Below are 26,895 nucleotides of genomic sequence, written 5' to 3' on the forward strand. Positions count from 1 at the left end.
TTGAGGACATCATACTCGGTGAAATAAACCAGACACAAAAGGGCAAATCTTGTGTGATTTCATTCCTAGGAGGTCCCTAGAGTCGTTAGATTCATAGAGACAGAAAGTAGAATGGGAGGTGCCCAGGGCTGGGGAAGGGGATAGAGAGTGAGTGTTTTATACAGAGAGAGTTTCAGTTTAGGAAGAGGAGAAAGTTCTAGAGATGAACGGTGGTGACAGTTGTACAACCATGTGGATGTGTTTAATGTGACTAAACTACACTGTTAAAAATGGTGAAAACGGGCTGGGTGTGGTGGATTACAGGCGTGAGCACTTTGGGAGGCTGAGGCAGGAGGATTGCTTGAGGTCAGGGGTTCGAGACCAGCCTGGCCAACATGGTGAAATGCTGACTCTACTAAAAATGCAAAAATTAGCCAGGCCTGGTGGCACGTGTCTGTAATTCCAGCTACTTCGGGGGCTGAGGCAGGAGATCGCTTGAACCCAAGAGACGGAGGTTGCAGTGAGCCGGAGGTTGCTGGACTCCAGCCTGGGCAACAGAGTGAGACTCTGTCTCAAAAAAAAAAAAAAAAAGATAATGGTAAAATTCATGTTATATATATTTTACCACAATAAATGAAACAAAACATGAAAATAAAAATAATAAATGGTGTGTTATGTAGAGAGAGGTAAACAAACCTCCCATAGTCATAAAAATTAAAAATATGGCCGGGCGCGGTGGCTCACGCTTGTAATCCCAGCACTTTGGGAGGCCGAGGCGGGCGGATCACAAGGTCAGGAGATCGAGACCACGGTGAAACCCCGTCTCTACTAAAAATACAAAAAAATTAGCCGGGCGTGGTGGCGGGCGCCTGTAGTCCCAGCTACTCGGAGAGGCTGAGACAGGAGAATGGCGTGAACCCGGGAGGCGGAGCTTGCAGTGAGCCAAGACTGCGCCACTGCACTCCAGCCTGGGTGACAGAGCGAGACTCCGTCTCCAAAAAAAAAAAAAAAAAAAAAAAAAAAAAAAAAATTAAAAATATTACACCTCAGATTTTAGGCTCAATGCTGTCTCCCACCCCGTGTGGCTACTTTTGTTTTGTTTTGAAACAGGGTCTCACTCTGTTGCCCAGGATGGAGTGCAGTGGTGCAATCATAGCTCACTGCAGCCTCGAACTCTAGGGCTCAAGTGATCCTCCTGCCTCAGCTACCCAAGTAGCCGGGACGACAAGTGTGTACCACCATGGCCGGCGAACTTTTCCACTTTTTTTGTAAAGACAGGGGTCTCACTGTGTTGCCCAGGCTGGTCTCGAACTTCTGGCCTCAAGGAATTCTCCCACTTCAACCTCCCAAAGTGCTGGGATTACAGGCGTGAGCCACCGCGCCTGGCCTCCATGTGACTACATTTGATTCCGTCGTCACATATCCTAATGATATAACATCTCTGTGTTTATGTTTTGTTTTTCTGTTTGTTTTTTCCTTCCCAGCTGGGCTTGGAGCGTTTCCACGGAGTTGGCATCCTGGGGTTTAACTCTGCAGAGTGGTTTATCACTGCTGTTGGCGCCATTCTAGCCGGGTAAGGTCATTGGCTTGGTTCACGGTGAGGGTTAAGGAGCCGCTACCCTGGGCCTGGGACCCCTGGTCTTGTTCAGTGTGAGATGCAAACAGGAATTTTGGATGAACGCCCTAGTTAGCAGGCAGGATAGATGCATGAACAAATCATTATGATCACAGGTCATATGCAGTAACACCCATTAGACGAGCAGTCTCAGACCTCTCGATTTCCTTCAGCTGAAGAACTTTTTGCAGACAAAATAATAATCACAGATAGCATTTAGAGGTTTCTGATTATGTGCAGAAGCATTGTGCTCCGCGTGTATGATCCTGTAAAACCTCACAACAGCAATGTGAAGTGGGTCCTATCCATCCCCTATCTACAGATGAGGAAACTGAGGCTCACACAGCCAGTGGGCAGCCTTGAAGTCTTGGGCTCATGCGATCCTCCCACCTCGGCCTCCAGGGTAACTGGGACTATGAGCACACACCACCACACGCAGCTAATTTTTGTTTTTTGTTTGTTTTTTGTAGAGATGGTTTCTTGCTATGTTGCCCAGGCTGTAATCATGAAAAAAAACAAAAGTAAAAATAAAATACTGATTTCTTTTTGAGCTTGTAATTCTACCTTTGGGTGTTTTACTTAAAGAAACAAAACCAAAACATGAATATATTTTGGCTTATGCACAGATGCTTCTTGGAAGTGTTATTAGTGATGGCAAAAAGTCAGGGACGACCTGAGTGTCCCACAGCTGGGGATTAAACCATGAGATGCCTTCTGGATGGGATTCTGGGTAATATTTTGAAATGATGGCTCTGAAGAGCACATTTTAAGCATTTTTGATGTCAGAGGTGACAAAGCAAGTATCAAAATCTTTATACACTGTATAGTTACAACTATGCTTAAAATTTAAAACACCAGGCCGGGTGCGGTGGCTCATGTCTGTAATCCCAGCACTGTAGGAGGCCGAGGCAGGCATATCACGAGGTCAGGAGATCGAGACCATCCTGGCTAACACGGTGAAAACCCATCTCTACTAAAAATACCAAAATATTAGCCAGGTGTGGTGGCGGTTGCCTGTAGTCCCAGCTACTCGGGAGGCTGAGGCAGGAGAATGGCGTGAACCCAGGAGGCCGAGCTTGCAGTGAGCCGAGATTGCGCCACTGCACTCCAGCCTGGGTGACACAGCGAGACTCTGTCTCAAAAAAACAAAAGAAAACAAAAAAATTTAAAATACCAACCATTAATATACCAATTATTGGTGGTCACTCTTACCCATATGATATCATTGACTGCTCATGGTAGCCCTTTGAGGTAGGTGCCATCATGATCCCAAATAATAATGATGGTGATGATAATCTGGGACCAATCGAGGTTAAGTGTCTTCCCCAGAATCATGCTGTGGTTGGATAAAGACCCTGAGATCTGAACTTGTTTATTTGACTCAAGATTAACAATAACAACAGCAACGACAACAGCAGCAGCAGCCACAGCCATGAAAAAATTGAGCGGCTGGGCACAGTGACTCATGCCTGTAATCTCAGCATTTTGGGAGGCTGAGGTGAGAAGTTTACCTTAGCCCAAGAGTTCAAGACCAGCCTGGGCAACATCGCAAGATTCTGTCTCTAAAAAATAAAATCAAAGTGTTTTTAAAATTAGCCAGGCATGGTGGTGTGTGCCTGTAGCCCCAACTACTTGGGAGGCAGAGGTGGGTGGATGGCTTGAGCCCAAGAAGTTGAGACTGCAGTGAATTATGGTCATACCACTGCACTCCAGCCTCGGCAACAGAGTGAGACCCTGTCTGGAAAATAAAAGTAAAGAAAAGAAAAGAAAAGGAAAAGAAAAAAGAAAAGAAGGAAAAGAAAAAAGAAAAGAAAAGAAGAAAGGAAGGAAAAGAAAAGAGAAAAGAGAGAGAAAAAAAGTGAGGGTGGTGACTAGAAATAAATATTAACATTAGTTATATCTCATCATCGAGACTAACACCACCCTAATATGTTATATTCTATTTTCCAAATTTTTATGAGCATATACTACCCCTGTCTTATAGTGAGTTGAAATATATATATATATATATATATATATATATTTTGAGGCCGGGTGCGGTGGCTCATGCCTGTAATCCCAGCACTTTGGGAGACCGAGGTGGGTGGAACACCTGAGGTCGGGAGTTTGAGACCAGGCTGACCAACATGTAGAAACTCTAGCTCTACTAAAAAAAAAATACAAAATTAGCCAGGCGTAGTGGCACATGCCTGTAATCCCAGCTACTTGGAGGGCTGAGGCAGGAGAATCGCTTGAACCTGGGAGGCAGAGGTTGCAGTGAGCCGAGATCGTGCCATTGCACTCCAGATTGGGCAACAAGAGCAAAACTCCGTCTCAAAAGAAAAGGAATATATATATATATATATAAAATGTATATTATTATTACATATATTATATATAATATATAATACATATAATTAATATATAATACATATAATAATATATAATATATTATATTATCTATCTATAGAGAGGTGGAGTCTCACTCTGTTGCCCAGGCTGCAGTGCAGTGGTGTGATCTTGGCTCACTGCAACCTCTGCCTCCCGGGTTCAAGTGATTCTCCTGCCTCAGACTCCCAAGTAGCTGGGACTACAGGCATGCGCCACCATGGCTGGCTAAATTTTGTATTTTTGGTAAAGATGGGGTTTCTCCATGTTGGCCAGGCTGGTCTCAAACTCCTGACCTCAGGTAATCCACCCGCCTCAGCCTCCCAAAGTGCTGGGATTACAGGTGTGAGCCACTGTGCCCAGCCCAGAATAAATTTTAATAAAGAGATTTGTCCCCATTTTAGGACTGAATGATAAGAAAGTGTCATGCAGTGATTGGGCTCTGGTGCCACATCAGATCCAAATTCAAATCTTGGGTTGTCTGCTATGTTGTATTCTGTATGAATGAGCAGGAAAGCACACATCTCCATGCCTTACAGGGCTGTTATGAAGATTCAATAAGAGGATGCTTCATAAACCCTTAGCACAGTGCTTAGCAAATAGTATGTGCTTAAGAATGGTGATGAGAGTAACCATCTCAAATAATTATAATGTGCCTCATTCCCTGCCATATTAAAAGCACAACAACTAGGTCAACAGAGCAGAGAGCCCAGAAATAGCTCCATGCATACATGGTCACTGGCTTCCAACAAAGGCAGCAGAGTAGTCCGGTGGTGCTGGACCAACTGGATATTTGTATGGAAAAATAAATCAGTCCTGATCCCTGCCTCACATCATATGCAAAAATTAAATTGAGATGGATTACAGACTAAATCATGCAAGTTAAATTCTAAAGCTTCTAGAAAAAGGAAAGCACAGAATGGTTTCACAACCTGGGGATAGCCAAAGATTTCTTAGACAGGACACAGGGAGCAAAAAGCATAAAAGTTGCCAAATAGGACTTTATTAGCATTAAAAACTTCTGCTTATTAAAAGACACCGAGAAGATGAACAGTTGTCAAACATGGTGGCTCACGCCTGGAATCCCAGCACTTTGGGAGGCAGGGGTGGGTGGATCACTGGAGGCCAGGAGTTTGAGACCAGCCTGGGCAACATGGTGAAACCTCTTCTCTACAAAAAATACAAAAATTAGCTAGGTGTGGTGGTGTATACCTGTAATCCCAGCTACTCAGGAGGCTGAGGCAGGAGAATTGCTTGAATCCAGGAGGTTGAGGTTGCAGTGAGCTGAGATTGCACCACTGCACGCCAGCCTGGGTGACAGAGCTAGACCCTGTCTCAAACAAAACAAAACAAAACAAAACAAAAGGTGAGCAGGCAAACTGCATACTTGGAGAAAATATTCTTAAAACTCGAATTTCTGACAAAGGACTGGTATCTAAGATAGATAAAGAAATTCTGTAACTCAGTAATAAAAAGGGAAAAAAAAAATTTGAAAGGGGCAAAAGATTTCAACAGAAATGCCACAAAGTAGCCAAAAGGCACATGTAAAGATGCTCAATGTCATTATCCATTGGGAAATGCAAATTAAAAGCAAAAGAGGATGCCACCTGCAAGCACAAAAGGCTGTGAATGATGGGAACAGGGGCTGAGTCAGGAGTTCAGATCCTGGGTCTAACACCTACTTGCTGTGTAATCTTGAGTGACTTCACTGCCGGGGCCCTGTTTTTCTCATCTGTAAAATGGGGTGTTCTAAGTGTTCCACGACCTGTTGTCATAGTGACATCATACAAGCTGTCACTCTTATCATCATTGTCATTTTTGTTGTCTTGTTGTTAAGTTGGGGAGGAAGGGAAGCTGGTGCTGTGGCTGCAAACTTAAGAACTTGCCTGCAAACCTTTCCTCTCTCTTGACCTTCCAGACCATTCTGCCTTTAAGGTGTGTGTGGATGCACACACGAATGTGTTTTCTTTTCCCAGGGGTCTTTGTGTTGGTATTTATGCCACCAACTCTGCCGAGGCTTGTCAATATGTCATCACTCATGCCAAAGTGAACATCTTGCTGGTTGAGAATGATCAACAGTTACAGAAAATCCTTTCTGTAAACCCCTACCCAGCACTGCCTGCCAAAGTCACCCAGGGGGACCTCAGGGCTCTGGGCAGGTGTTCTTTTTTTCCCAGGTAAATTCTAATGATAAGATAGGGCCATGCATCCATTCAGCAAGAGTCCTCCATGACCTCATTAGTGTATGTGGTGAAGCTGATTTTTGGAGAAGCAGACTGAAGTGGAGGAGCTTGAGTTCCAATTCGTATTAACTTAGTTTAATACTCAGCCTCCATTTTTTTTCTTTTTTTTTTTTTTTCGAGACAGGGTCTCACTCTGTTCCCAGGCTGGAGTGCAATGTTGTGATTGTAGCTCACTGTAGCCTTGAACTCCTGGTCTCAACTGATCCTTCTGCCTCAGTCCTCCGAGTAGCTGGGACTACGAGCATGTACCACCATGTCAGGCTAACTTTTTTTTTTTTTCTGAGACGGAGTCTCGTTCTGTCGCCCAAGCTGGAGTGCAGTGGGCTGAACTCGGCTCACTGCAAGCTCCGCCTCCCGGGTTCACGCCATTCTCCTGCCTCAGCCTCCCGAGTAGCTGGGACTACATGCGCCCACTATCACGCCCGGCTAATTTTTTTGTATGTTTTAGTAGAAACGGGGTTTCATCATTTTAGCCAGGATGGTCTTAATCTCCTGACCTCGTGATCCGCCCACCTCGGCCTCCCAAAGTGCTGAGATTGCAGGCGTGAGCCACCACGCCGAGCCCAGGCTAACTTTTAAAACATTTTTTGGGCCAGGTGTGGTGGTTCACGCTTGTAATCCAGGCACTTTGGGAGGCCAAGGCAGGCAGAACACCTGAGGTCAGGAGTTTGAGACCAGCATGGCCAACATGGTGAAACTCCATCTCTACCAAAAAACACAAAAATTAGCCGGGTGTGGTGGCATGCACCTGTAGTCCCAGCTACTGGGGAGGCTGAGGCTGAGGTGGGAGGATTGCTTGAACCTGGGAGGTGGAGGTTGCAGTGAGCCAAGATTGAGCCACTGCACTCCAGCCTGGGTGACAGAGTGAGACCCTGTCTCAAAACAAACAAACAAACAAAAACCATTTTTTTTTTTTTGTAGAGACAGAGTCTTTCTATGTTGCCCAGGCTGCTGTTGAACTTCTGGCCTCAATTGATCTTTCTGCCTTAGCCTCCCAAAGTGCTGGGATTATAGGCATGAGCCCCCATGCCCGACCTTAAGCCCCCATGTAAAAATATTAATATATTTATGTATTATTTTATATACATCCCACTGCTAATTATTTTTTTCTTTTAGAAGTGTGATGATTTCAAGCCCATGCTACTATATAATTTTCTTCATTTCTTGTCATTGTCTTCATTTCTAGATGCTTTTGTTGTTCTCTTCTATTTCTTGCCTAAGTTCTATCCCTTCCTGTTTCATTTTTTTCTGGTGTCCTGCTGTCTCTTCCCTGAGTGCTTGTATGTTTGTTTTGTGTTCTTCCTTTCTAGCTGTGTTTGCTTCATTACATTTTTAGTTTTATCTTGGAATGTTTGGTTACAATTTTCTTTTTTTTTTTTTATTTTTTTGGGACAGAGTCTTGCTCTGTCACCCAGGCTGGAGTGCAGTGGCGCGATCTTGGCTCACTGCAACCTCTGCCTCCTGGGTTCACGTCATTCTCCTGCCTCAGTTTCCCAAGTAGCTGGGACTACGGGCGCCTGCCACCACACCCGGCTAATTTTTTGTATTTTTTTTAGTAGAGACGGGGTTTCACCGTATTAGCCAGGATGGTCTCGATCTCCTGACCTCATGATCCGCCCGCCTCAGCCTTCCAAAGTGCTGGGATCACAGGCATGAGATACTGCACCTGGTCTTGGTTACAATTTTCTTTTGCATTGTGTTGAAATTATCCAGTGAGTTTTCTTTGTGTACAGTGAAATTGAGCTGCTGTCTTACTTTTTTTCTTCATTGTAGTGTCTTTTTATGGCTATTGTCAAAACTTTAAATTTCCTACATGTTTGAATGATCTGCAGTTTGCTGAATCAGCTTTTGGCAGGAGGGTCCTGGAGAGGAGGGGAGTCCTTGGGAGGGGTGAGCCTAGATGGCTAGGTTCATCATTCAGCTCAAGGACCACTGTGACTGTTTCTTGAATACATGATTTCATGACTCTGAGTCACTCATTTCTTCACTTTTTAACATGTCTGGAGTCAAGATGTGTCTTTTCATTGATGGCATTCTCTGATCACTACTGGCCATATGTTTTCTCACATTCTACTATCTCCAAAATTTGGGTACAGTTTCCAGATTCAATGAAATCCTAGCTAGACTCAGCGAAATACAACACTTTCTGCTGCCTGGCTTCCTTTGACTCCTAATTCCTGACTTGGTTCAGGAAGGACAGACCTCCACCTCTGGCCTGGAGCTTTTATTCTCAGCAAACTATCGCAAAGACAAAAAACCAAACACCGTATGTTCTCACTCATAGGTGGGAATTGAACAATGAGAACACATGGACACAGGAAGGGGAATATCACACACCAGGGACTGTTGTGGGGTGGGGGGAGGGGGGAGGGATAGCATTATGAGATATACCTAATGCTAAATGACGAGTTAATGGGTGCAGCACACCAACAAGGCACATGTATACATATGTAACAAACCTGCACGCTGTGCACATGTACCCTAAAACTTAAAGTATAATAATAATAAAATTTAAAAAAAAACTTTCATTACAGTAAAGAAAAAAAATTTTTCTTTTTTCTTTTTCTTTTTTTTTTTTTCTTTTTTTGAGACTGTCTCACTTTGTCGTCCAGGCTGGAGAGCTGTGGCGCCATCTTGGCTCACTGCAACCTCCACCTCTGAGGTTCAAGCGATTCTCATGCTTCAGCCTCCCAAGTAGCTGGGACTACATGTGCACACCACCACATCGGGCTAATTTTTGCATTTTTTTTTTTGTCGAAACGGGATTTCACCATGTTAGCCAGGCTGCTCTTGAACTCCTGGCCTCAAGTGATCCAATGGCCTTGGCCTCCCAAAGTGCTGGGATTACAGGCATGAACAACTGCTCATAAAATTACTTTCTTAAGTGATGCATCGGTGGTTCCCAAAACTCATGTCATACCTGTTAGTCCTCTTCTTAGCAGAACACACTATGGGGTGGGTGCTGGTGGGTGGGTGGGATCCTTCTTCCAGCTGGGAATGCTGGCTTAATTTGAGTTTTCCAGAACTGGAAAATGCCACACACACAACCTTCTCCTCTACAACCACCTGGCTGCTGTGGATTTCTGTCCTTGTTCTAGCAGGTCCAGCATTAAGTGAATAAAGCAATATCTGAATTATTTCTGACTCCTAGTTTCGTTGAAGGTGAAGTCTGGAGGATTTATTGTTCCAGTTGCTAGGTCTAGAAGATTCAAAACCAGGTTCCTGACATGCTTCTCCCAAATTGGATGCCCAGCTCCACTAGGAGATCTTTATCTGGGGGAGTAATCATAGATCCTCCTCTGCTTATAACCCTCTAATTCTCTAGCGGTTTTCTGTTGGAGTTAAATAAACTCCAAACTCCTCATCTTTGCCTCCAAGCCTCCGCTGATCTGGGCCTCACTATTCTTTCATGCCCCCTCCCCTATCATACTTTCTTGGGTCCCCACTCCGGCCATCCTGGACTTTTTGTATCCCTCAGACATCCCAAGCTGTTGCCTGCCCCAGTCTCCGTGAATGTCTGTTTCTTCTCTCTGGAAAACTCTTGTCCAGTTGCTATATGGGCTTCTGCCATCTTTTCTCTCCAATGCATGCCAGAGGCGTGGCTATAATTAGCAAAATGGATGTTGCAAGTAACTTTTTCATTGGATTGGCTAGAAGTGTCATAGAAAGACCCCCTCCCCCTTCCTTTGGCATGAACAGAGTATAAGAATCTCCCAGGGGCCAGGCGCGGTGACTCATGCCTGTAATCCCAGCACTTTGGGAGGCCGAGGTGGGCGGATCAGGAGGTCAGGAGATCCAGACCATCCTGGCTAACACAGTGAAACCCCATCTCTACTAAAACTACAAAAAATTAGCCGGGCATGGTGGTGGGCGCCTGTAGTCCCAGCTACTTGGGAGGCTGAGGCAGGAGTATGGCATGAACCTGGGAGGCGGAGCTTGGAGTGAGCCGAGATAGTGCCACTGCACTCCAGCCTGGGCGACTGAGCGAGACTCCGTCCCCCACCCAAAAAAAAACAAAAGAATCTCGCAGGTCGCCTGAACCCTACCGTGCTAGGTATGGGTAAAGGGCTCTGCACCTGTCCAGGTTCCAGCCAACTTCATGAGGGATTTTTGTTGCCTGACTCCAACTAAAAGGTTAGCTAAATCTGGGCTTCAAGGTGCAAAGTCCTGGAAAAGGAAGAGCCGGGAGGGACTTCCTTTAGCTCATCAACCAAGATCCACAATTCTGTATAGCATAATTCAGTCAGAGATGTGTTGTCTCGGGCAGACTGTTGTCATCCTCTACCTACACTGTTGGAAGCTATTGATATGGACTACAAAGAATCCAGGAGTCCTGAAACCAGGTCATTTGGGGTCAGTCAAGACCAATAGCAGCGTTTTATAGTGTGGGCAGGGGAAGAAAAGAGGCTGGAGGCCAGGCACAATGGCTCATGCCTGTAATTCCAGCACTTTGGGAGGCCGAGGCAGGTGGACCACCTGGGGTCAGGAGTTCCAGACCAGCCGGCCAACATGGTGAAACCCCGGCTCTACCAAAAATACAAAAATTAGCTGGACATGGTGGTGCATACCTGTAATCCCAGATACTCGGGAGGCTGAGGTGGGAGAATGGCTTGAACCCGGGAGGCGGAGGTTGCAGTGAGCCGAGATTGTGCCAATGCACTCCAGCCTGGGCAACAGAGCAAGACTGTGTCTCAAAAAAAAAAAAAAGAGGCTAGAGTTGCTGGAGCTTAGGACATCCAACCCAGCTTTAGTCTTTCCCAGGGCTGGGTTGCCATGATGCCCACAGGGAACTTTCTTTCAGATTACACAGAGCAGCCTGGACCTCCTAAAAGCGATCATCCAGTACAGACTGCCAATGAAGAAGAACAACAACTTGTACTCTGTAAGTGTGGGAGGTGGGCACTGGGGAAAGGGAAGGGCGGGGCCTTGCAAGAAAAGTGGGCGTGGCCTAAGGAAGTGGAAGGTGAGCAGAGGGAGGAGGTGGGACCTGGCAAGGGTGGGAACTCTCAAAGGAAGTAGGTGGGGACTCTCAAAGGAAGTGAAAGGTGAGGAAAGGAAGTGGGTGGAGCATTGTGAGGAAAGTGGGTGTGACCTTTCAAAGGACGTGAAATGTGAGCAGAGGGAGGGGGTGTGACCTTACAAGGGAAGTGGGTGTGGCCTTTCAAAGAAAGTGGGAGGTAAGCAGAGATGGAATGGGGCCTCACAAATGTGGTAGGTGGGGCTTTGCAAAGGGAAGTGGGTGGGGCTTCCCAAATGTGAGGCTTTGCAAAGAGAAGTGGGTGTGGCCTTTGCAAAGGGAAATGGGAGGTGAGCAATGCGTGGGGGCCTAGCAAAAGGACGTAGGCGGGACCTTTGGGATGCATTTTTCCCTTCTGGCACGAAGGAACTGATTAATGAACAGTATCTGTTCCGGCTAATTACTGCTGGGCAACAAATCACTGCCAAAACTGGTGGCTAAAAAAAAAAAAGTCAGTCATTTTGTTATTAATTTTTTTCCCAAGAACATTAAGATAATTAAACAATATACTCGAAAGTTGAAAATTATGTGTTAAAACTAATAACATTAAGTTTAAATATTTTATTTATACCCAAGCCAGAATTTATTATAACTTTATTTTCCTGGCTTTAACAGATGCAAAATCGTTGATAATATTTTTACTAAAACCATCAACCATTTAAAAATATGCGGCCAGGCGCGGTGGCTCACGCCTGTAATCCCAGCACTTTGGGAGGCCGAGAGGGGCGGATCACGAGGTCAGGAGATCGAGATCATCCTGGCTAACACAGTGAAACCGCGTCTCTACTAAAAATACAAAAAATTAGCCGGGCGTGGTGGCGGGCGCCTGTATTCCCAGCTACTCGGGAGACTGAGGCAGGAGAATGGTGTGAACCCGGGAGGTGGAGCTTGCAGTGAGCCGAGATCGCGCCACTGCACTCCAGGCTGGGCGACAGAGTGAGACTCCATCTAAACAACAACAACAAAAAGATTGTTGGACTTACTTGGTGGCTGAGATCTTTATAGAGAATATCTTGAGAGAGAGCGCGTGTGCCAGGTGGAAGCTGTCTCACATTTTATGACCTAGTCTTGGAAGTCGCATAACATTGCTCCCACCCTCATTTGCCCATGAAGGCCAAGCCAAAGATCTGCCAGGGATCAAGGGGTGGGGACATAGACGCCACCGCTTACTAAGGGAGAGACAAGTTCCCTGAAGAATGTGTGACATTCATTATACATGTTGTCACAATCATTTTTGGAAAATATAGTCTGCTGCAGCATCTTTTGGAGCCAGAAAATGTTTGCTTGCAAGCAACAGATATCCACTTAAGCCAAAGAAGACTTTTATTATTGCTTTTAGTTTGTGCTTTTTTTTTTGAGACAGTCTCACTCTGTCACCCAGGCTGGAATGCAGTGGCGCAATCTCAGCTCACTGCAACCTCCACCTCCTGGGTTCAAGTGATTCTCCTGCCTCAGCCTCCTGAGTAGCTGGGATTACAGGCACCCACCACGATGCCTGGCTAATTGTTTGTATTTTTTTTTTTAGTAGAGATGGGATTTCTCCATGTTGGCCAGGCTGGTCTTGAACTCCTGACCTCAAGTGATCCACTCTCCAAAGTGCTGGGATTACAGGTGTGAGCCACTGCTGTTGTTTTATTTTGAAGGATATATTGAGTTATCTTACAGAAAGCAGGGCAAGAGAGACCATGAAAAAGTCCTTCTAATTTCCATGAGATTAGGCTCTCAAACCCATTGCTCCAGTCAGAAGGAATTCAAAGTCATGAAGTTTATTTTTGTTTTCCCTCCATGCAAATGGCAGAAATGAACCTTTCTGGCCAGCCAAAACTCATCAGCTTTCATGCTTTTCAGAAAACATAAATGTCCATATTAATACCAGAACAATGACTAAGACAACCAATTAGAATTACAGACTTTTCAGGAGATCGAGACCATCCTGGTCAACATGGTGAAACCCCGTCTCTACTAAAAATACAAAAATTAGCTGGGCATGGTGGCACGTGCCTGTAGTCCCAGCTACTCAGGAGGTTGAGGCAGGAGAATCGCTTGAACCCGGGAGGCAGAGGTTGCAGTGAACCAGATCACACCACTGCATTCCAGTCTGGTGACAGAGTGAGACTCCATCTAAAAAAAAAAAAAAAAAAAAAAAGGCTGGGTATGGTGGCTCATGCTTGTAATCCCAGCACTTGGGAGGCCAAGGCAGGTAGATAACCTGAGGTCAGGAGTTCGAGACCATCCTGACCAATATGGTGAAACCCCGTCTCTACTAAAAAATACAAAAAATTAGCTGGGCGTGGTGGCATGCGCCTGTAGTCCCAGCTGCTCAGGAGGCTGAGGCAGGGGAATCGCTTGAACCCGGGAGGCAGAGGTTGCAGTGAGCCAAGATCGCACCACTGCACTCCAGCCTGGGCGACAGAGCAAGACTCCGTCTTAAAATAAACAAATAAATACAATACGATAAAATAAAATACAAAAAAAAATAGCCAGGTGTGGTAGTGCATGCCTGTCCAAGCTACTCGGTAGGCTGAAGAGGATCACTTGAACCTGGGAGGTGGAGGTTGCAGTGAGCTGAGATCACACCATTGCACTCCAGCCTGGGTGACAGAGCAAGACTCTGTCTCAAAAGAAAAAAAAAAGAAAAAAAAAAAAAAAGATTCAGTTTTAGGACCCAGAAATGAATAAAAGTGAATGAGACTGAGAAAGTCAACTGTGACATTTGGGAAGGAAATGGCAGAGTAAGACAATGAACTGTGCCAGTTGTGATGCTTGGCATCTGTGTGCCCAACAGACTGAGGACCAACCCAGATCTCCAAGAGAGGGGATTGGATTGGACCAGCATGGGTCTGGTGCCCATCCCAATCCAGTCATTTGTGGCTGTTGAAGCGGGGGGTCTTCTACCAGCCTTTGAAGGAACACCGTTTGTAGGGAGACCTAGGGGCATCTCTGAGAAAGGACAGGTTCCCCCAGAGGGTTTGTGTGTGCTCTTCCTCTCACCCTTGCTCTACCCTGTTAGAGATTATCTGGGCAAAGGGCTTTGCCTGCTCAGATGAAGCCAGCATCACCCTGGGCAGGTTTCAGAAAACTCTGGCCATTTGTGGAGGACTTTGAGGGGTCTTTTTTTTTTTTTTTTTTTGAGATGGAGTCTCACTCTGTTGCCCAGGCTGGAGTGCAGTGGCATGATCTCGGCTCACTGCAACCTCCATCTCCCCAGTTCAAGCGATTCTCCTGGCTCAGCATCCTGAGGAGCTGGGATTACAGGCGCCTGCCACCACACCCAGCTAACTTTTGTATTTTTAGTAGAGACGGGGTTTCACCATGCTGGCCAGGTTGGTCTCGAACTTCTGACCTCGTGATCCGCCCGCCTCAGCCTCCCAGTGCTGGGATTACAGATGTGAGCCACAGTGCCCGGCCAAGGGGCCTCAATCTTTAAGTCAGCGCATCGCCCTCATCCAGAGCCTTGTTGGGGGTTCAGTGGTAGCATTTCTGCAGATCCCATGTTATGCTCAGTCGATACAACCCAAGAGTTCACTTTGAGGCACCGAATTCTGTCATAGTTAAGAGCACAAGCTCTGGAGTCAGACCTTGGGTTTGAATGCTGGCGCCTCTCTTCACTTGCCTTAAGTGATCTGCCTTGGGCAAGTAATCTGCCACCCCTGAGCCTCAGCTTCTTCACGTGCCAGAGTGAGGCAATGTATCAATTATCAATAAGGATGCCTTTGGTCGTAAGTGACAAAAGTCTGACCCCAAATGGCTTAAGCAAAAAAAAAAAAAAAAGGTAATTTGTTGGACCACGCAACTACAGTTCAGGGTGTGGATTTCAGGCATGGCTGGAACCAGGGGCTCAAAGAATGTGCCCAGGCTCTATTTTCCTTTCTCTATTTCTTGGCTCCACTCCAGCCTTGCTTTCTCACATAGTCCTGAGATGGTTCAGCAGCTCCCAGAGCTACATCTTGACTCTTTCACATACACAGTCTGTGTCTCAGAATTCCCAGGTAATGTATTCATCTTCATTGTGATTGGACCACTTGAGGTCACATGTCCAGACTTGATCCAGTCACCATAACCCAGGCTGATAGAATAGTTTGAACCAATTAGGGTTGACTTCCGGATCTGTGGGTGAAGTCAGCCCCATCCAATTGGTGACTAAGAAGTAGGGGTGGGGAGTGGAATTTGGGAAAGCAGCGAACAAATAATACCTAACACCGTAGAACACTTACCACCTGCCAACTACTATTCTGAGCACTTTGCATATATTAACTCTCTTACTGCTTAGAACAGCCCAAGGAGTTGCGTCCTGACATCATTCCCATTTTACATATGAGGAAACTGAGGCACAGGGAGCTTAAGTGGCTTGGTGACAGTGCGAGGAAGTGGCAGAACTGGAAGCAAATATCTTGGGACTTTTGTAAGAGGTGCCAGGACTGGCACATCCTAAGCCCTTCCACCTGCTGAGGATCATTCTTTAGGAAAAGCTGATAGGACGAGGTCTGGCTGGGGAAGAGGACTCCTGACTGCCTTCTCATCCTCCGCTTGTCTTTTCTGTCCACAGTGGGATGATTTCATGGAACTTGGCGGAAGCATCCCTGACACCCAACTGGAGCAGGTCATCGAGAACCAGAAGGCGAATCAATGCGCAGTGCTCATCTACACTTCGGGGACCATAGGCATTCCCAAGGGAGTGATGCTCAGTCATGACAACGTACGCCAAAGTCCCTTTGCTCTGGAGTGGTGGCCTTTGGGCTGTTTCTCTTGCTGGCTTCCAGGGGCAGGGTGGCATTCCAGGGTCTAGCACGCAGTGTGGCTCCTTCACCATTAGGGGTTAGAGAGTAGCGTAGTTGCTTCACTAGGGGGCAGCAGAGTGCAGTGATTGAGATCAAGGAATGCTGGCCATGTCAAAAGCAGAAAAATGTCTGGCAGGGTATGCACCCAGCAGACAATGATGATTCCTCTGTGTGAGTCAGGAAGGTTGTGTGTGTGTGTGTGTGTGTGTGTGTGTGTGTGTGTGTGTGTGTACACCCAGCAGACAATGATGATTCCTCTGTGTGAGTCAGGAAGGGTGTGTGTGTGTGTGTGTGTACCCAGCAGACAATGATGATTCCTCTGTGTGAGTCAGGAAGGGTGTGTGTGTGTGTGTGTTTGTGTGTGTGTGTGTGTGTACCCAGCAGACAATGATGATTCCTCTGTGTGAGTCAGGAAGGGGGTGTGTGTGTGTGTGTGTGTGTGTGTGTGTACCCAGCAGACAATGATGATTCCTCTGTGTGAGTCAGGAAGGGTGTGTGTGTGTGTGTGTGTGTGTACCCAGCAGACAATGATGATTCCTCTGTGTGAGTCAGGAAAGGTGTGTGTGTGTGTGTGTGTGTGTGTGTTTTGAGATGGAGTCTCGCTCTGTCGCCCAGGCTGGAGTGCAGTGGTGCAATCTTGGCTCACTGCAACCTCCGTTCAAGTGATTTTCCTGCCTCAGCCTTCCAAGTAGCTGGGATTACAGGCATCCGCCATCACGCCCGGCTAATTTTTGTATGTTTAGTAGAGACAGGGTTTCACCAAGTTGGCCAGGCTGGTCTTGAACTCCTGACCTCAGGTGATCCACCACCTTGGCCTCCCAAAGTGCTGGGATTACAGGCATAAGCCACCATCCCCAGCTTACTTTATTTTTCAGTTGTGTGTGTGTATGTTTTTGTTTGTTTTTTTGTGAGACCGAGTCTGGCTCTGTCCCCCAGGCTGGAGTGCAGTGGCACTCCACTCACTGCAACCCCTGCCTCCCGGGTTCAAGCAATTCTCATGCCTCAGCCTCCTGACTATCTGGGACTACAAGCCAGTGCCACCACACCCAACTAATTTTTTGTATTTTGGGTAGAGATGGAGTTTCACCATGTTGACCAGGCTGGTCTCAAACTCCTGACCTCAAGTGATCTGCCTGCCTCGGCCTCCCAAAGTGTTGGGATTACAGGCGTGAGCCACTGCACCTGGTCTGTTTTTAAATTGTTTTTAGAGATGGGATCTTGCCATGTTGCCCAGGCTGGAGTGCAGTGACTACTCACAGGCACAATCATTGTGCACTTAAGCTTCAGACTCACAGGCTCAAGTGATCCTTCTGCCTCAGTCTCCCAAGTAGCTGGGTCTACAGGTGCATGCCACCACACCTGGCCTGCTGGTTTTTAAATGAAGCATTTCTACCTTATAAATGCTTCCCTGCTCCCCCCACCCTCAGCCTAGGGTAATAGTTACCAGCACACACTGGTGTCTGGCCACCTCGGTGTTGGAATCCTGGGTTTGCTACTTGTAAGTAACCATGTAAGCTGGTGTGACATTGGTCATATGACATCACCAAACTGTGTGTCAGTTTGTCCATCTGTAAAATGGGGAGAGTAGAGTGCCCAATTCTGGCAGAGGGCCTGGCCCATGCAAGGTCAGCAATGGAAGATTGCAAAGGTCAGCCTCCACTTCCTTAATACACTGTCTCAGCTAGTGCTCTATAGCAAGGTGTGGAGCTAGGATCATCCCCCTGGGTCTGGAGGTCCCGATCCTAGATCCACACCTTGGAAATCTTTTCTGGATTTCTCATTTTAACATGAATCCAAATCTTTTGCCAACGCTGTCTCCTTCTTGCAGAACTCCTTTCCTCCTCCTGAATCTTAGCTCAAGGCCTCTTAGAAGTTTTCTGATTTTTCTACAACTATGGTTTTGACTCTCCCACACTGTCTGTGTGAGCAACATCGCAGGCCCAGGACTAAGGTCTACATGTAAATTAAAACTTGGCTTCCTGTAAAATTTGTCGCATAAATATATTTTGCTATAACAAGGAAAGCAGGCTTCAAGTTTGGCAATAAATCTTTGGAGTAAAAATTAAAAGTTCAGACATTACAGAAGCCCTTGGACTCAATTGCATGATGCATGATAGAGAAAAATTATTTTTGGCCCAGTCTCCATCATCGCTCCCCTGGACCTGTGTGGTTGCTTTCATCCCATCCGGTTACCCACCTCCCATCCAACTCCCACCATCACCCTCCAAGTCCATCCTCTCTACAGCCACCAGAGAGCACCTGTGAGCACCTGGGTCAAGTCCCAATCCTCCTCTGTCCGCAGCCCTCCATGGCTCCCACTTCCCTCCAGGTAAAAGCCCAAGTCTCCTGAGGCCCACAAGGCACTGCAAGCCTAGCCCCATCTCCCTTCTCCTCTCCTCTCCTCCCTCTCTCCCCTTTGCTCACTCTGTTCTAGCCAAACAGTCCTCCTCGCTGTTCCTCCAACACACCAGACAAGTCCTGACTCGAGGTCTTTGCATGAGCTCCGTGGGAAGTTTTTTTCCCTAGATAGCCACACAGCTTGTTCCCTCACCTCCTTCGGGTGGGTCTCTGCTCAGTGTCACTTCCTCAGTGAAGCCCTCCCTAACTTCCATGTTTCAAATAGCAAACAATAAACCACCCCATTACTACCTAATTCCCATTTGGCTACTTTTTTTCTTCCTTAGAATTTTTTGACACTGACATATTATATGCTCATTTGTTTATCAGGAACATCAGCTCCTTGAGGTCAGGGGTTTTCTGTCTTATTCACCACTGTAACTGCAGTGCCTGATGAGCAGGAGGACTCAATCCACTTTTGGGAAATGAATGAATGAAAGAAATCTGATTAAACAGGATATCAGGATATTCCCCTCTATGCTGGCTAATATTTATGCTTTTAGTGGCTGCATGTCTGGTAAGACATTCTCCTAGCACAAGCGTTATAAGCATAGATCCTGGAACAAGACTGCCCACTTTTTAATGGGGCTGTTTTTTTTTTTTTTTTCTTATTAAGTTCCTTATAGATTCTGGATATTAGTCCTTTTTTTTTTTTTTTTTTTTTTTTGAAACAGAGTCTTGCTCTGTCATCCAGGCTGGAGTGCAGTGAACACTATCTCGGCACACTGCAATGTCCACCTCCCGGGTTTAAGCGATTCTCCTGTCTCAGTATCCCAAGCAGCTGGGATTACAGGCACCCACCACCACGCCTGGCTAATTTTTGTATTTTTAGTAGAGATGGGGCTTCACTATGTTGGGCAGGCTGGTCTCGAACTCCTGACTTCAAGTGATCCACCCACCTCAGCCTCCCAAAGTGTTGGGATTACAAGTGTGAGCCACGGCGCCTGGCCAATATTAGTCCTTTACTTGATGCATAGTTGCAAATATTTTCTCCTATTGTGTAGGTTGTCTTTACTCTGTTGTTTCTTTTGCTGTGCAGAAGCTCTTGAGTTTAAGCCCCAATTGTCCATGTTTGGTTTTGTTGTATTTGCTTTTGTGGTCTTAGTCATAAATTCTCTGCCTAGGCCAAGGTCCAGAAAACTTTTTTCCTAGGTTTTCTTCTAGTTTCTTCATTCTTCTGCACATGGCTAGCCAGTTTTCCCAGCACCATTTATTGAATAGGATGTCCTTCCCCATTGTTTATTTTTGTTGACTTTGTCAAAAATCAGTTGGTTGTGTGTGGCTTAATTTTTGAGTTCTTTATTCTGTTCCATTGATCTCGGTGCCTATTTTTGTACCAGTACCACGCTGTTTTAGTTACTATAGCCTTGTAGTATAATTTGAAGTCAGGTAATGTGATGCCTCTAGCTGTGTTCTTTTTGCTTAGGATTGCTCTATTTGGGCTTTTTGGTTCCATATGAATTGTTTTATATAATTATGTGAAAAATCATATTGGTAATTTGATAGGAATTGTGATGAATCTGTAGATTGCTTTGGGCAGTATGGTCATGTTAACAATGTTGATTCTTCCTGTCCATGAGCATAGAATGTTTTTCCATTTGTGTCATCTGTGATTTCTTTCATCAATGTTTTGAAAAGTTATTCTCATAGAAGTCTTTCATCTCCTTGGTTAAATGTGTCTGTGAGTATTTTATTTTTTGTGTAGCTATTGTAAATGGGATTGAATTCTTGATTTGGTTCTCAACTTGAACATTATTAGTGTATAGAAATGCTACTGATTTTTGTACATTGATTTTGTATCCTGAAACTTTATTGAAGTCATTTATCTGGGAGTGTTTTGGAGGAATCTTTAGGGTTTTCTAGATACGGAATCATATCATTGGTGAACAAAGATAATTTGACTTCCTCTCTTCCTATTTTCCTATTCATACATCTTTTATTTCTTGCTTGTGCCTGATTGCTCTGGCTAGGACTTCTAGTACAGCAGTGGTGAAAGTGGATATCCTTGTCTTGTTTCAGTTCTTAGAGGGAATGCTTCCAACTTTTGCCCATTCAATATGATGTTTGCTGCAGGTTTGTCATAGACAGCTATTATTATTTTGAGGTATATTCCTTGATGCCTAGTTTGTTGAGGGTTTTTATCATAAAGAATGTTGGATTTTGTCAAATGCTTTTTCTGCAGCCATTGAGATGATCATATGGCTTTTGGTTTTAATTCTGTGTATGTGATGAATCACATTTATTGATTTGTGTATGTTGAACCATCCTTGCATCCCAGGAATAAAGCCCACCTAAAAAGTATCTTTATTTTCATTTGTTTCAAAGATTGTTTTTATTGCTTCCTTAATTTGTTTACCCAAAAGTCATTAAGGAGCAAGTTGCTTAGTTTCCATGTATTTGTTTGGTTTTGAGGGTTCCTCTTGGTATTGATTTCTAATTGTATTCCACTGTGGTCTGAGAAGATGCTTGGTATGATTTTGATTTTTTTTAATTTATTAAGACTTTCATTGTGGCCTAGCATGTGGTTAATCTTAGAGAATGTTCCATGTGCAGATGAGAAAAATGTATATTCAGTGGTCACTGGGTGGAGTATTCTGAAGATGTCTATTAGGTCCATTTGGTCAAATGTTCAATTTAGTCTAGAATTTCTTTATTTTCTGCCTCAATGTTCTGTCTGTCAGTGGGGTGTTGAAGTCTCTCACAATTATTGTATGGCTATCTTTTAAGTCTAGTAGTACTTGTCTTATAAATCTGGGGGATCTGATGTTGGGAGGATGGTTAGATCTTCTGGTTGAATTTAACTCTTTATCATTATATAATGCCTTTCTTTGTCTTTTTTTTTCTTAACTGTCATTAGTTTACAATCTGTTTTATTGGATAAAACAATAGCACCCTCTCATCTTATTTGTTTTCTGTTTGCATGATAGATCTTTCTCCGTCCCTTTACTTTGAGCCTCTGAGTGTCATTACATGTTAGACGGGTCTCTTGAAGGCAACAGCAGGTTGGGTCTTATTTATTATTTTTTTTATCAAATTTGTCACTCTATGTCTTTTAAGTGCTGTATTTAGGATGTTTATGTTCAAGGTTAATATTGAGATGTGAGGTTTTGTTCCTGTCATAGTGTTTTTAGCTGGTTGCTTTGTAGTCTTGATTGTGTAGTTGCTTTATAGGGTCTGTGGGCTTTGTACTTACATATACTTTTATGGTAGCAAGTATTGTTCTTTCATTTTCATGTTTAGAACTCCTTTGAGCATTTCTTTTCAGGCTGATCTAGTGATGACAAATTCCTTTACATTTGCTTATCTGAGAAATATTTTATTTCCCATTTATGAAACTTAGTTTGGTGGGATATAAAATTATTGGCTGGCATTTATTTTTCTTTAAGAAGGGTAAAAATGGGCCTCAATCTCTTCTGGTTTGTGAGGTTTCTGCTAAGAAATCCACTGTACATCTGATGGAATTTCCTTTATATGTAATTTGGCCCTTTTCTCTAGCCGCCTTTAAGATTTTTTTTTTTCCACATTGACCTTGGTCTGATGACTATATGCCTTGGGGGTGGCCATATTGTATAGCATCTCACAGGAGTTGTCTGGATTTCTCATATCTAGATGTCGACCTCTCTACCAAGATTAGGTAAATTTTCCTGTATTACTCCCTCAAATATGTTTTCCAAGTTGCTTAATTTTTCTTCTTTTCTCTCAGGAATGCATTTAAGTCATAGGTTTGGTTGCTTTACATAATCCCATATTTCTCAAATACTTTGGGTTTTTTATTTCTTTTTTCTTTACTTTTGTCTGAGTTGTTTGAAAGATCATTCTTCAAGCCTGAAATTCTTTCTTCTGCTTGGTCTAGTCTAACTATATTTTTAAATTTCTGTAGTGAAACTTTCAATTCCAGAAGTTCAATTTGGTTTTTTCTTAATATACCTATGTTGTATTTCATATATTGAAGTGTTTTTCTAGTTTCCTTATATTGGATTCCAACTTTCTCTTGGATCTCATTAAGTTTCCTTGAAATTCATATTTTGAATTCTTTATCTGTCATTTCAAACATTTCAATCTAGTGAGGACCCATTGCTAGAGAACTGGTGAGATTCTTTGGAGGTGTTGAAACACTCTGGCTTTTTCTACTGCCAGATTTCTTGCAGATTCCTTCTTATCTGAGGGAGCTGTCACTTCTTGTTTTTGAATCTTCTATTGTTTGGATGGGGCCTTTGTATTTTTTAATTCTAGTTTCCCTTGAGGGTATGGCTGTGGTGTATGTTGTGTACGATTGTATGGCCTTGCTTCTGAGTGCTTTTGGGGGCCAAAGGTCTGTATGGGTTCCATGGTTGTGGATAGCTTCTATGCAGTGGCTAAGGTCTGTATGGGTTCCATGATTATGGACAGCTTCTGTGCAGTGGCTAAGGTCTGTATGGATTCCATGGCTGTGGACAGCTTCTGTGCAGTGGCTAAGGTCTGTATGGATTCCATGGCTGTGGACAGCTTCTGTGCAGTGGCTAAGGTCTGTATGAATTCCATGGCTGTGGACAGCTTCTGTGCAGTGGCTAAGGTCTGTATGGGTTCCATGATTGTGTACAGCTTCTATGCAGTGGCTAAGGTCTGTACGGGTTCCATGGTTGTGGACAGCTTCTGTGCAGTGGCTAAGGTCTGTATGGGTTCCATGATTGTGTACAGCTTCTATGCAGTGGCTAAGGTCTGTACGGGTTCCATGGTTGTGGACAGCTTCTGTGCAGTGGCTAAGGTCTGTATGGGTTCCATGATTGTGGATAGCTTCTGTGCAGTGGCTTTCTCAGATGCTGCTTGTTGTAATGATGTAATGGACATAACAGCCAACATTATCTCCTGCAGGACTGAGGGTGTGGAGGTCTCAGGAGGTTTATCTCATGCACTGTCAAGAAACCCTTCCAGTAGCAAGATTTTTGTTTGGTGGTGTAGTGCAGGATGCAGTCCAGTAGATCGCACTTAAAAGTTAGAACCAGCAGGTAGGCTGCCAAGTAGGCATGCATACCCTGATGGAGGTAGCAGGAAGAGATCATGATGGGGTGCACTGAGGTCTCAGGGGTAGGGGCAGGGAGTGCACCAGCTCCTTGTCCTGAGCCAGCAGGAATGCAGTCCACTTCTCTATCACACCCCTGTCATGGGGCTCACAATCTTCTGTTTATAAAGGCTTCATCCTTTGGTTCTTGGCAGCAGTGTGGGGTGGGATGGCAGGTGGGAAATGACCCCTTCTCCATGTCTTTTCCCAGGCATGGGTGCTGCCCACTCCAGTGGTTTGTGCCACACCCACATTTCCTTTGTCCCAAGGGCAGCTTTGGTGGGCTGCGGTCTCCTCCTCCTTTAGGGGCTACCCATGCCAAGGGTTAGATCTTCAGGGATCCTGTGGCCCCCCCAGAGGCTCACTGGTCACCTGTGCTTGCCAAAGTCACAGCAGATTGTGGGGTATGTTTGTGGGGAATCTGGTGGTGCAGTGGGTCAAGGGCAGAGAATCCCCAGGCAGGGCAGTGGCACCACAGGTGCACAACCGATATGGTGCCTGCTGTCTCAGTTCAGGTCTGAGGAGGGTGTGGGCATGCCTGTGTGAACTCACCACCTGGTTCTCTGTCTCTGGGAAGTTCTCTAATCAGCACCAATGGTGTTGGCCTGGGTTGCAAGGGCAGAGGAGCTCCCTGACAGTTTAGTGATCAGGATATTGTCAAAGGAGAGTGGGGAGCCCACCTATCTTTTCCATGGGGCTCTGAGTTCCTCAGGAGCTGCTCTTTGCCAGGCCCTTGCAGCTTTCCTTTTCCATGCCGCAGCTTCTTCCTGTGGGCACTCCAGTAGGTCCTGCCTCTCTTTCCTCCATTTTCAGTTCAAAATGTATCCATTTACCAGTAACTGATCTTCTTCCTGAAAACTGACATCTGATGTCCCTTGTCAGCCATCATATATCAATTACACTGTTAGCAAGTGGCAGATTCTCATTCATATCCTTCTGATTCCCAACCACAAAGCTTTCCACAGTAGGGAAGATGACACTTGTCAGCCAGGCTGAGCTCAGGCCACAGGGCTCTGGGCAGGGTCATGCTGTCCGTGGGTAGCTTACAGGACCAACATGAGGACATCACTCTTGAACTTTTTTTTTTGAGATAGAGTCTGCTCTGTCGCCAGGTTGGAGAGCAGTGGCACAATCTCGACTCACTGCAATCTCTGCCTCCCAATTTCAAGCAATTTCCCCACCTCAGCCTCCCAAGTAGCAGGGATTACAGGCATGTGCCAACACACCCAGCTAATTTTTGTATTATTAGTAGAGACAGGGTTTCACCACGTTGGCCAGGCTGGTCTCGAACTCCTGACCTCAGGTGATCCACCCGCCTTGGCCTCCCAAAGTGCTGGGATTACAAACATGAGCCACCACGCTTGGCCATCACTCTTGAATTTCTTAACATGGTGGCTGACTCCCCCAACAGCAAGTGGTCCCAAAGATTTGTCAGTCCCAGAATTTCCACAGCATCCCTTCTTCTCCTTTCTGTCAGTCAAAACAAATCACTGGACCAATTCTGTCTCAAAGGAAAGAGAAACAAATTCCACCTCAGAATGGGAGGAGTAGCAGAGAATCTGTGGCTCTGTTTAATCTACCACATATACATGAAATGCTTAGAACAATCCCTGGCATATAGGAAGCCATGTCACGGATAGCTATTAATATTGTATTTGGCTGGGTGCAGTGGCTTACGTATGTAATCCCAGCACTTTGGGAGGCCGAGACAGGAGGATTGCTTAAGGCCAGGATTGTTTGAGAGAAGCCTGGGAAACACAGCAAGACCTCATCTCTATAAAAATGTTTTAAAAATTAGCTGGCATGGTGGCACATGCCTATAGTCCCAGCTACTTGGGAGGCTAAAGTGAGAAGATCCCGTGAGCCCAGGAGTTCGAGGCTGCAGTGAGCTATGATGCTGTCACTGCACTCCAGCCTAGGTGACAGAGTGAGGGCCTGTCTCATCATCATCTTTATAGCAAGAAGTTAAAGGTAGCCTTAGATTCTTGCCAGATGTCTACAGCTCAGTGTTTCTCCCATGTATGGAACACTATGTTCTGTGCTCAGATAAACAGATTTTAACCCCTCACTAAAACCCCACGAAGAAAATTTTTTCACTAACCCTTTTACAGATGAGAAAACTGAGGCTCAGACAAAGGAAATTACTCGGTCAGGATCACAGAGCAAGGGAAGCTCTGAACTGAGATCTGAACCAGGAGTGTCTAAACCATTGTACATCACAGACTATACACACCAAGCCCCTTCTCCCAACAAAAGTGTGCTATGTTCCTTGAACCCTGGACGGTGCATGACAAGGTTTATGGGAGCTTTCATCCTGAGCCCAGGGAAAGAAGTGGAACTAGCCTTGAGGGATATTTTGGGCTGACTGCTTTATGTCCTTTACTGCAGTTAACCATTCCTTCTATTTCCTCATTCATTCAACAAAAATTCAGTGAGCACCTAGTATGTACTGGGGAATACTCCAAGAGCAGGGGAAACAGCAGCAAACAAGACAGACTCAATCTGGACCTTGGGAACAGATAAGAAATGAACAAATGAAAACATTCAATTTGTGTGACATGGTACGTACAGACTTAGGCAGTCAATGGCACTTTCACCTTAGATGGTGTGAGATGGCCCTTCTAAGGAGGTGACATTTGAGCTGAGACTTAATGTTCAAGAAGTAGCCAGCCATGGGGGTGGGGGGCAGTGAGGGAAAAGGCTGAAGAAAGAGCATTCCAAGCAGAGGGAATAGCCAGTGCAAAGGCCCTGAGGCTGGACCATGCCTGATGCATTGGAGGAACAGCAAGGAGGTCTGGGTGGCTGGATTACAAAGTAACTATTCACCAGAGATTTATGACACTAGTGAGAAATATAAGTCACAAAATTATAGGTACACTAAAACTTTACATCCACATATGCATTGGAGAAAGAAAAATGCAAATAATGCTAATTGCTAGGGTGTTTATATGATGGGATTACGGGTAGCTTTTTTGTTTGACCATGTTGGTTCCATAGTTCTATACTGGACCTGAGAAGCCTCTGTCCCCACTTTAAAGATGAAGCAATAAAGGCCACAAGGGATTTTAAGTAAATAGCCCAAATGTCTAGCAAACAGTGGAGTCAGGGTTTGACTCTGGGACACCTGCTGAATCCAGTTTTCTGAGTTCTGTTATTGGACCCAAGGGTGTCTGCAACCTCCCCACTCCTAAAGCTGCCTGCTAAATTTTGCAACTCCTCCTAACTTCAGGCAAGTTAGTTAAGGACTCTGTGCTTCTGTTTTCACATAATTCTCCCTAATTATAAAAACCGTTAGACCTGGGGCTTCACCCAAAAAAATCTGTCGAATGATTAACAACCATCTACTCACCTGGGCTGCCCAAGAGGATGAAGTGGGAGCCCCAGGTCCTTACTCAATCTTACCTTGAGAGCATCTGCTTGAGCAAAGTATGTGAGCGCCCCAATCTTTATGGGTACCCAGA

General features: G+C 45.2%; 1 protein-coding gene across 6 annotated transcripts in view; it reads left to right on the forward strand.

Moving 5' to 3' along the window:
- Positions 1-26,895, forward strand: part of ACSBG2 (acyl-CoA synthetase bubblegum family member 2) — a 95,327-nt gene that overhangs the window by 51,593 nt on the left and 16,839 nt on the right. For 5 of the 6 annotated variants that reach the window (XM_055238250.2, XM_055238252.2, XM_055238253.2 and 2 more), the window contains 4 exons: positions 1,464-1,552; positions 5,938-6,058; positions 11,006-11,086; positions 15,768-15,917. In XM_055238250.2, the coding sequence (XP_055094225.1) occupies positions 1,464-1,552; positions 5,938-6,058; positions 11,006-11,086; positions 15,768-15,917 (441 nt within the window). Of the gene's footprint in view, positions 1-1,463; positions 1,553-5,937; positions 6,059-11,005; positions 11,087-15,767; positions 15,918-26,895 lie in introns of those variants that run through there. The other variant, XM_063615824.1, reaches the window with a different exon arrangement.

This window comes from Symphalangus syndactylus, chromosome 13 (assembly GCF_028878055.3).
Source record: "Symphalangus syndactylus isolate Jambi chromosome 13, NHGRI_mSymSyn1-v2.1_pri, whole genome shotgun sequence".
In the NCBI taxonomy this organism is placed as follows: domain Eukaryota; kingdom Metazoa; phylum Chordata; class Mammalia; order Primates; family Hylobatidae; genus Symphalangus; species Symphalangus syndactylus.